Raw genomic sequence first — 11,642 nt, forward strand, 5'->3', positions numbered from 1 at the left:
ATTTCATTTTGAAAATTGTTTATTATCTAGAAGACAGTGGTTCTCAACTTTTCAAATTATGATAAAAAAAAAAAATCAATCACTTCCTTAGTGGCTCGGACAGTAAAGAATCTGCCCACAACGCAGTAGACCCGGGTTCTATCCCTGAGTCAAGATCCCCTAGAGGAGGGAATGGCAACCCACTCCAGTCTTCTTGCCTAGAAAATTCTACGAACAGAGAAGTCTGGCAGGCTACAGTCCATGGAGTCACAAATAGCTGGACATGACTGAGCAACTAACACTACGATAAAATCTTGCATCAGTTTTAGTAACAACTGAGAAAGTGAAAGTTGCTCAGTCGTGTCCAACTCTTTGTGACCCTATGGACTATACAATCCATGGAATTCTCTAGGCCAGAACTGAGTGGGTTCAGTTCAGTCGCTCAGTCGTGTCCAACTCTTTGCGACCCCATGAATCACAGCATGCCAGGCCTCTTTGTCCATCACCATCTCCTGGAGTTCACTCAGACTCACGTCCATCGAGTCTGTGATGCCATCCAGCCATCTCATCCTGGGTCACCCCTTCTCCTCCTGCCCCCAATCCCTCCCAGCATCAGAGTCTTTTCCAATGAGTCAACTCTTCGCATGAGGTGTCCGAAGTACTGGAGCTTCAGCTTTAGCATCATTCCTTCCAAAGAAATCCCAGGGCTGATCTCCTTCAGAATGGACTGGTTGGATCTCCTTGCAGTCCAAGGGACTCTAAAGAGTCTTCTCCAACACCACAGTTCAAAAGCACCAATTCTTCGGCATTCTGCCTTCTTCACAGTCCAACTCGCACATCCATACATGACCACAGGAAAAACCATAGCCTTGACTAGATGGACCGTAGTCAGCAAAGTAATGTCTCTGCTTTTGAATATGCTATCTAGGTTGGTCATAACTTTTCTTCCAAGGAGTAAGCGTCTTTTAATTTCATGGCTGCAGTCACCATCTGCAGTGATTTTGGAGCCCCCAAAAATAAAATCTGACACTGTTTCTACTGTTTCTCCATCCATTTCCCATGAAGTGATGGGACCAGATGCCATGATCTTCGTTTTCTGAATGTTGAGCTTTAAGCCAACTTTTTCACTCTCCTCTTTCACTTTCATCAAGAGGCTTTTTAGTTCCTCTTCACTTTCTGCCATAAGGGTGGTGTCATCTGCATATCTGAGGTTATTGATATTTCTCCTGGCAATCCTGATTGCAGCTTCTGTTTCTTCCAGTCCAGCGTTTCTCATGATGCATATAAGTTAAATAAGCAGGGTGACAATATACAGCCTTGACATACTCCTTTCCATATTTGGAACCAGTCTGTTGTTCCATGTCCAGTTCTAACTGTTGCTTCCTGACCTGCATACAGATTTCTCAAGAGGCAGGTTAGGTGGTCTGGTATTCCCATCTCTTTCAGAATTCTCCACAGTTTATTGTGATCCACACAGTCAAAGGCTTTGGCATAGTCAATAAAGTAGAAATAGATGTTTATCTCGAACTCTCTTGCTTTTTCCATGATCCAGCGGATGTTGGCAATTTGATATCTGGTTCCTCTGCCTTTTCTAAAACCAACTTGAACATCAGGGAGTTCACAGTTCACGTATTGCTGAAACCTGGCTTGGAGAATTTTGAGCATTACTTTACTAGCATGTGAGATGAGTGCAATTGTGCGGTAGTTTGAGCATTCTTTGGCATTGCCTTTCTTTGGAACTGGAATGAAAACTGACATTTTCCAGTCCTGTGGCCACTGCTGAGTTTTCCAAATTTGCTGGCATATTGAGTGCAGCACTTTCACAGCATCATCTTTTAGGATTTGAAATAGTTCAACTGAAATTCCATCACCTCCACTAGCTTTGTTCGTAGTGATGCTAAGGCCCACTTGACTTCACATTCCAAGATGTCTGGCTCTAGATGAGTGATCACACCATCGTGATTATCTTGGTCATGAAGATCTTTTTTGTACAGTTCTTCTGTGTATTCTTGCCACCTCTTCTTAATATCTTCTGCTTCTGTTAGGTCCATACCATTTCTGCCCTTTATCAAGCCCATCTTTGCATGAAATGTTCCCTTGGTATCTCTAATTTTCTTGTAGAGATCTCTAGTCTTTCCCATTCTGTTGTTTTCCTCTATTTCTTTGCATTGATCGCTGAAGAAGGCTTTCTTATCTCTTCTTGCTATTCTTTGGAACTCTGCATTCAGATGCCGGCGGCCGGGAGCAGCAGCCCGAGGAGTGGTGGCTGCGCAGCACAGGAGGGCCTAGAGGAGCTATCCCACTGAGTGGGTAGCCTTTCCCTCCTCCAGGGGATCTTCCCAACCCAGGAATCGAACCCAGGTCTCCTGCACTGTAGTCGGATTCTTTACCAGCTGAGCCACAAGGGAAGCCCAAGAATACTGGAGTGGGTAGTCTACCCCTTCTCCAGTGGATCTTCCTGACCCAGGAATCGAACCAGGGTCTCCTGCATTGCAGGCAGATTCTTTACCAACTGAGCTATCAGGGAAGCCCTTAGTAACAATGAAACCTTCCTATTAACTTTTAGCCTTCTCATTTGAAATGGAGAAAGCGATGGCACCCCACTTCAGTACTCTTGCCTGGAAAATCCCATGGACAGAGGAGCCTGGTAGGCTGCAGTCCATGGGGTCACGAAGAGTCGGGCCCGACTGAGCAACTTCACTTTCATTTTTCACTTTCATGCACTGGAGAAGGAAATGGCAACCCACTCCAGTGTTCTTGCCTGGAGAATCCCAGGGCGGGGGAGCCTGGTGGGCTGCCATCTATGGGGTCACACAGAGTCGGGCACGACTGCAGCAACTTAGCAGCAGCAGCAGCACTTGAAATAGAAAGGAAACTTGTTTTAAATGTGCCCTCTTAGGGGTTCCCTGGTGGCTCGGGGTAAGGAATCCACCTGCCAATATAGGGAACACGGTTCAATCCCTGAGCCAGGAAGACCACACATGCTGTGGAGCAACTAAGCCTGTGTGCCCCGACTACTGGGCCTCTGCTCTAGAGCCTGTGTGCCACAGCAGCAGCTGTTGAAATCCAGGCACCCTGGAGCCCACACTCTGCAACCAGAGAAGCCACTGCAGTGAGAACCCCACACCCTGCAACTACAGAGTAGCCCCCACTCTCTCGCACAGCAGTGAAGACCCAGTGCAGCCAAATAAATAAGAGGGCCCTGTGTGCCTCGAGTGATGTATTAGAGAACAGCTGTTGGCAGGGAAACAGGACACAGCTCCACCGACCGTCCCTACCCGTGAACACGCACAGCAATCCCAGGCCCTGCCAGGACTGCTGCCCTGTGTCACTCCCATAAGCTGCACGCTAACCCTCCCAAGTGGCATCCAACCCTCCTCTGTCCTCACTGCTGCTTCTCCAGCAGCCTACTGGCTTCTGTCCTCATTCCTCATTCCTTCCTAGGTTTCCAGTCCAGGGCTCATCACTTTGGGAGTTCTCTAGAACTTCGTTCTCGACTCTATATTCTCTTTCTACACATCCCCAAAGTGATTTCATCCCAGTCTTACGGCTTTAAACATCATCTCTAGGCTAGCTATTTCTCTGAATTCTTATCCCAACTGTCTAATGACCCCATAAAAACACAAGCACAGCCTGACCCTCCTGCTGTTTTCCCCTTATCAGTATACGGTAACTGTCCTTCCAGGCGCTTTCTCATACCCCAGGTCCAATCTGTGACAAAGCCTCCCTTCAGAGTACGCCAGCGGTCTCAACTGTGCACCACGTCCATTGCTACCACTCGCCTCTCTCACGTCTCCCCTGGATTACGGCAGTAACCTCGTGCCTTTGCCTGGTGGCTACAGTAGTCTCCAACACAGCAACCACAGCAAGCCTTTCAAAACAAGTCAGACCTTATCCCTCCTCTGGCCAATACCCTCCAGTTTTTCCCCACCCCTTTCACAGTAGAAGCCAAAACCCCACGATCCCTATAGGAGGCTCCACAGGATCTGACTCCTGATACTTAGCGCATCCTTCACCTGACTCTTCCTCATGGTTTCTGCCATTTCTGAGAACTCCAATCATGCTCTGGCCTCAGATCTTTGCACTTGCTGATCTTTGGACTTTTATAATGTTTGTTTCCTGATTTCTCTCTGATCTCTGCTTGCTGCTAGGTCACTTCAGTCGTGTCCGACTCTGTGCGACCCCATAGATGGCAGCCCACCAGGCTCCCCCGTCCCTGGGATTCTCCAGGCAAGAACGCTGGAGTGGGTTGCCATTTCCTTCTCCAATGCATCAAAGTGAAAGTAAAGTCGCTCAGTCGTGTCCGACCCTCAGCGACCCCATGGACTGCAGCCTACCAGGCTCCTTCATCCATGGGACTTTCCAGGCAAGAGTACTGGAGTGGGGTGCCACTGCTTGAATATCACTAATTATCCATGAGTCCTTTCCTTAGGCATTACATAAACAGAACATCCCATGCCTCCAACTCCATTATCCCCTAACCTCACGTCTCATTACCTATCATACTAATCTTTTCACTCCTTTGTTTACTGTCTGTCTCTCGTTTATTTACAATCAATTTGAATACTAGCTCCATGAGGGCAGAAACTCCCCTCTTTAATTTCATGACTATATTCCCCAAACCTAAAAGAGCACATGGAGAAGACACCTGTTGAATGAATAGATTTCTGCTGTTTTCTGTATAACTTTTTTACAACCTCTCATTGTGTATCATTGGTTCACTCGGTTGTCAGTGTAGTAGTCAGCTAATCATCACATCAGATTGGAGAAGGGCATGGCAACCCACTCCAGTTCTTGCCTGGAGAATTCCATGGACAGAGGAGCTTGGCGGACTACTGTCCATGGGGTCACAGAGTCAGACACGACTGAGTGACTAACACATTCATAGAGTAAGTGGGGCTTTCCAGGTGGCTCAGTGGAAGAGAGTCCACCCGCCAATGCAAGAGATGTGGATTTGATCCTTGGGTCAGGAAGATCCCCTGGTGGCAGAAGTGGCAACCCACTCCAGAACTCTTGACGGGAAAATCCCATGGACAGAGGAGTCTGATGGGCTCTAGTCCACGGGGTTGCAAAGAATGGGAAAAGCCTGAGTGACTGAGCACACCACAGAGAAGACGAGACAACAGCTCAGAAAATAAGCAAGCGGACTAGGAAAGGCAAAACTGCCCAGCGAGTTCATGGAGCCTCTTGAGATGCCTGGTCACACGCTGAAGTGAGGCCACAGTCAACATGCTCAGCTGCAGGGGTACCGGTGTAGAGAAGGCAGAAAGCTGGGTTTAACCAAGGTGGGACTGCCCCCAGGCCAGCAGAAAAAGGGCAGGCAAAGACATGAAAAACGTATCGACCGTGGAATATAAGCTGTTCAGGAAAGGAGGATATGAGGTGGGGGGCAGGGGGAAAAGACGGCAGGATTAAAATATTGTAGATTGTGATGGAATCAAAGAACTGTTGACGTCAGGATCAAAGAAAAGCTAGACCGACAGTAGAATGTGGTATTTCTGGACTACAAACATGTCTTCTGGTAAGTACATTTTCTTTACTAAACTCTCCAAAAAACTGAGATCATTAAATAAACTCCAAAACTTTAGCCTGCTCGGAAAAAAATCATTCCTCAAAAAAATTGTATTTGTTGAGCAAATACTGTTCATGGAAGATCTAATAATGCATATTCAAGAGCTTACTACCACCTACAGGCTCTAGATATCACTCCTTTAATTCAGTACTCAACACCCCACTTCCCAAAGTGCTGTTCTGGCTTACTCAGCAGATTCCACCTCTTTCCAACCCCAAGCCTCTTCCCTAGACATTCCATCTGTTCCACAGTTACAACTGACAAATTCTACTTGCTGCTGGCACTTTTGCCAGCACTATATCTTTGTTTTTCAAACAGTGAGTAACTCCTTTTCCTTGCGCTCCTACACTCACTCCTGCTCCCTGTGGTCTGAATGCCCGGAGATGAGCTGCTCCCGCCTTCCCCTGCCAGCCTCCAGCCTCAGTGTGATTAAGGGCTCCTGTTAAGAACAGAGGTCTCCTAGTGGCTGCTTTTTTAGACAAGGATCATAATTTTTCATAAGACTAAACCCGGTACCCTATTTTTCATTTACAACAGTGGTTCAGAACAAGAGTCATAGACTTCTGTCAGGAACAACAGAAATCTTGGCTATACTAACCCCAAGGTTTGATTTTTACCACTAGTAAGTTCTTTGGCTCTAGAAAACTGAGTACCAGAGCAATCCAGTTAAACACAGTGACTATAAACCTAGAGAGAGACTGTGGGTGACAGCCACCAGGCTGAACTTCTGTTCTAAACGCTCACCTGAAACTGGTTAATGAAAGGCGCTATGTTGAAGCCAAGAGTTCGTTCTGTGCCCTGCACGGCACTCTCCTCCAACAGAGTCTGCGATTCCACGAGCAACCCAAACATCAGCACATACTGGGGAAAAATCTTGCCTCCAGACTGTAGCAAACACCTGGAGGAAGGACAAATGCTTTAAAAAGTATCTTGATGCCCTACAGTTTATAAATACCAGTAACTAAATCACTGGGGATCTAAGACAGTATACAATGTAATGGTCTTTAGACTGGTAGTTGGCTGGTAGTTCACAATGGCAGACTGGTAGACCCCCTGAAAAGTAACCAGTGAGCTGGATGAGTACAAGTTTTCAGGTTCGGGAAGAGTCATCAGTGGCTATTAAAACTAGAGGCTGAAAGTTTAATTAGGACAAGGATATTTAAGAGTCTCAAAGTTTCACCCCCATAAAGGACTTATTACAAAGGAAAAATAGCAACTTAAAGAGTGGAGAAAACCTGATGGATACAATTTAAACCAACTGATCTAAATTCACATCCACAGATCTAGGGTAAAGCAACATACATGCCTCCTAACGTGACCAAACTTCTGTGGTCTCTCAGATGAATAGTCCGACTCTAGTAAGAAACATGAGGAACATTCTATAAAATAAAAGGCCTCCACTTTTCGAAACTGTAAATGTCATAAAAGGGTGAGGAACTGTTGCAGAATAAAGGAGACCAAATGCAATGTGTGACCCTGGACTGAATTCTGGACCTACGAAGGGCATTCCTGCCACAAATGGTGGAATATCTGAGAAAGACTGTTTCCCTTAGATATCAGTACTATGTCCATAGAGGTTTCCTTGTTTTGGTAAGTGTGTGATGATTACAAAATACACACGGAAGTATTGAGGGGTACAGGAATACCTGAAGCTTAAAGTGTTCAGAGAGAATAATCACAATCTGTGACCCTGGATGTAAGGTTCATGTGTGGTTTTTTGTACTGTTCTCTAACTTCTCTGTAAGCTTGAAATTATTTCAGAATAAAAAGTTAAACACTCTGAAAGGAAAAAAAGAAGTGATTAAAAATCCAAATACTGTAGAGTAACGTGTATGAATAAAGGGCTAACATAACACCTTCTCTTCCTATACTTACCTTGGATTCACTTTCTGTTTCCCTGGAAATTCTATAAAGGTGGAATGTCAGCTGTTATCAACAACACTGCTTATGGTTTTAAAAAAGAAGTTTTTACATGTTTCTTAATGGGTAGATGATTGTGGACTAAGAACTGTGAACTACAGATGCCTGATGGGAAGGACACCACCTCTGGGCTTCCCTGAGAGGCGGGTAACTTGTAACCTCCTGTTCCTATGGCTAGAGCTTGGAAGCTATGCCTATGGGAGAAGTTCCCATGTGAAATATGAGGCGCTTAGGCCAAGGCAGCTCCCACGCCCACATATACAGTCTTGTTTCTACAGCCCTGAGCTCTGTGGGAGGTGTGAGAGCAGTGTGGGGTGGGGTCCGGGGCAGGTGGTCAGGGGCGGTGGGGGGGGGGGTGGTCACCTCCTGCCCTCAAATGAAACAGACGTGGAGGATAGTTTAAGGCACTTTAATCATTTGCCACATTTGAAATCAAACGTTAAATCCCTCATTCTTACTGAACAATCCAAATTGGTTTCCATTTGAACTTCTAGACAGGCTGCTACTATAGACAGCTGGACTTCATACTATCATATATACCTTTAGTAGTAAGCTTTTACTCTTAAATATTTCTAGTCAGTAAGGATCTATTTATAAAAATACAAGACAAAGTTTTTGACCAATATATTTGTGCATACCTAAAAAATTAGTTCCTGTAAGTTTCTAAAATTGTTTGCTATGCAGTTTTCCTGAATAGATCATTAAAATCTTGACAAACTATAAAACATCACATTCCTCAAAACCACTTTGGCACTTCGGCTCTTAGTTTAAAATTATTTTAATATTAATTCTGTTTTTACTAAACTGATTATCTCAACCATTTAAAATGATCTAAAACCAGAATATCAACTGAATAACAGTCAAAAGACATGGCAACTAAATGTAATACAGACCCCTTGATTAGAACTCGACTGGGGAGGAAAAAAAAAGCAATGGCGTATTACTGGCATAAGCAGGGGAAATTTTAATACAGACTATCTGTTAAATAATAGTATTTGATCCGTGTTAAGCTTCCTGAGTGTGATCATCTTACTATGATATGTAGGGGAAAGCCCGTGTTCTAAGGAGACATGTGCTGAGCTGTTAAAGTTAAGGGGGAAGGTTAGGAGGCCAACAACCATCATGTGGTTCAACAGAGAAAACAGTCTTGTGTTTGCTGTTCCTTTTCTTGCAATTTCTCTTACGTTTGAAAATTTTCAAAGTAAAAAGTTGACAGAGAAGTTTACAAAAGTTAAACAGGCTGCTCACATAATAACTTTCCCTAAAGACTAGCTGATAGGGAGTCAAATCATAACTAGGTCATTTCATGAGCAAAGAATCAGCAAAGAGAGGAATCCTGAGTGTAATGGCATCAGATTGACTGAGACAAGTCTTCATCAGAAATCAGGAAGATCTGTCTTCACTAAATATAAATAAGTACATGATCATTTAAGTTGTGATAAGCTCTTACCTAAATTAGCCTAAAAGTGGCCCCCACTGACCCCAATGCTTTACTCATTTTCATTATTCCTGTCCTACCAACTTTTTTTAGCATTTTGGGTAAAGTCTAGTAGAAACTGAATCTCACACAATTAGTAAAATTACATACATACCTCAACAAAATCATACAGCTCTTAACAAAATTCCAATCTATGCCTTTACCAAATCATAGACAATTTTAACATCTCCCTGAAGAACTGAAAAAACTTACCCATTTCCCTCAAATGGATCAAGTTTAATCCTGACAACTCACGGTACTAAATTTTCTGAACTGAAGTTATCTGCTAATTGTGATCCATTTAAAGGAAACCAGATCTAATTTTTCTTAAGATCACCAAGTCTTAAATGAGATACTAAGCCACAGCGCTGCCCGATGTTTGACTAATTCCCTCCACCCCTATACAGCCACAAGAGGGTAGCGTTCGATGACATCGGTAAACAAAAAGCACACAGGTTAATAACAGCCAACCTTCTAGCCATAAAACCTATAGGAGAGAGAACAGGGGGGAGGGTAATACAGTTAAATCACTTAGGGAGTAACCAGAAAATCAGGCTAAACAAAGTAAAAAATATATCAGTTTTGATACCTAAAAAGAAAGGTTTGCTCATGTACTAAAGCCATGCCAGAGATCAAGACTCCACAAAAGCAAGTATGCAAATTATTTTAAAAGGCCATGTTCACACTATTTTAATCTAAAATCTTGCACAAATCCTTCTTAACTCAGTGTTGCCATTACTAACTGGAATGTGTCTTGGTTATGTGTAGATAAACAGTAACTCCCTGAAGCTCTGCTTGGCTTTACTGACAGTTTTGTCGTCACACCAAGGCAGCTGCCAGACTCCTCAATGGAATCCTCTGCAAAGCCAATAATATTTCTGAACCATCTGTGCCTTCAAGGAAAAAAATAAAAATTGTTCCAACTCAAAAGTCTAACCATAAATGGCAAAAATTCTGAGGAAACTCTTCACTGTTTCCTTGTGATCCAACACAAAAGTGTTTTAAAACGGGTTTAAATTTAAAAAAAGTTCACCAAGCTTTTAAACTGTCTCCTGTATTTTAATCTAGTGGGACTGAAAAAAATAAATAAATGAACATTTTAAAACAGTAACAACAAAGGAACTTAATAGTTTGTGAAATGGCTTGTTTTTTCCTTGACCTTTCTTCGGGAGGGTTGGTATCCAGTGATGGGACAAACGCCTTTTATCCTTATCCTAAAAACAATCTCTCCTCCCAACCCTGAACTTCATGCTCTTTGACCGGTCCTGAGGCCTCTCTGCTGTCAGTAACTAAAGACGATAATGAAAGGCCTGGGGCAGAGTGTGCACACCACTGGCCCCAGGACCAAGGGAAGCCGTGTCCACCTCCAGGGGAGCTGGTAAGGAACCTGTGCACAGCTTAGGCTGAAGGGGCGGAGCGCTGGTTCTCTCTCCTGCTACTCAGGAGGTGTCCCAAGGGAAGAGCGGGAACACTGGCTAACACGCTGATCAAAGGGCTGCAAGCCTTTTTTTTTAACTGATCTATTTATTCTCGGCTGTGCTGGGTCTGCGGCACAGGCCTCTCTAGTTGCAGACAGCGGGGGCTGCTCTCCAGCTGCAGTGAACGGGCTTCTCTTTTAGCCGAGGATGGGCTCTCGGGCTCGCGGGCTCTCGGGCTCGCAGGCTCTCGGGCACGGGCTCAGCAGATGTGGTGCACAGGCCCAGATGCTCTGCTGCATGTGGGGTCTTTCCTGACCAGGGACTGAACCCGTGTCTCCTGCACTGGTCGGCGGAGTCCTGGCCACTGAGCCACCAGGGAAGCTCGCTCCTAGCACTCAGTGCCCAGAGGTGCCACCCTTCCCGCAACACACTGTCCCCATCCCACCTCTCCCAAAAAGCCGTCCCACCCAAACCACTAGTAGGACCCCTCCCTCTACTGAGAGACACACCGAAGAGGGACTGTAAGCAGCATGTAAGTTGTTTCCCACTAAATAACTCATCAGTCCATCTATGCGTGGATAAGCAAAATGCGGCAACATAATACATACAAATGAACATTATTCCACCTTAACAAGGACGGAAATTCTTATATCTACTACAATATGGACGAACCTGGAGGATATTATGCTAAGTGAAATAAGACAGTCTCACACACACCCAAAACTGCATGATTCTATTCATATGATGTAGAGTAGTCGAACTCACAGAAGCAGAGAGCAGAATGGTGGTTGTAAGCAGCTGGGGGGAGGGTGGAATGAAGAATTATTGTTTAATGGGTATAAAGTTTCAGTTTCACAAGATGGAAAGAGTTATGAGAATGACTGGAGCTAATGACTGCACAATATTACTAAAATATTTATAATAATACCATTGAACTTAGAGATGGCTAAGATGAAAAATGTCATGTTATGTTCATTTTACCACAATTAAAAAAAATCAGAAAAAGAATTAAATCAAAACTAAAAATAAACCGTTAGGTAAACAGTACAGTGATTCCACAGTGTTTCTGCCAAATAAGTCAAACCTCATTTGTGTGACAAATTCAGAGAGCTAAAATGCCTTCAAAGGCATCTAGTCCAGCACCCCTCATTTTATAACTGAAGACAAGAGGTATTAAATGGCTTACGGAAAATTTTACTACTTTAGGAATTCAGGGACAAATTCGAGACTACTAACCCGCTCATCTCCTTGTTCTACCATCTATCTAAAGTACACC

General features: G+C 44.2%; 1 protein-coding gene across 2 annotated transcripts in view; it reads right to left on the reverse strand.

The window, feature by feature from the left end:
* Positions 1 to 11,642, reverse strand: part of PRMT9 (protein arginine methyltransferase 9) — a 35,838-nt gene that overhangs the window by 1,896 nt on the left and 22,300 nt on the right. The window contains exon 10 of one of the 2 annotated variants that reach the window (XM_005691198.3): positions 6,296 to 6,449. The exons of the other annotated variant lie outside the window; for it this stretch is intronic. Within the exon in view, the coding sequence (XP_005691255.1) occupies positions 6,296 to 6,449 (154 nt within the window). The remainder of the gene's footprint in view (positions 1 to 6,295; positions 6,450 to 11,642) is intronic. 2 annotated transcript variants of the gene reach the window in all.

This window comes from Capra hircus, chromosome 17, assembly GCF_001704415.2.
Source record: "Capra hircus breed San Clemente chromosome 17, ASM170441v1, whole genome shotgun sequence".
Lineage (NCBI taxonomy): Eukaryota > Metazoa > Chordata > Mammalia > Artiodactyla > Bovidae > Capra > Capra hircus.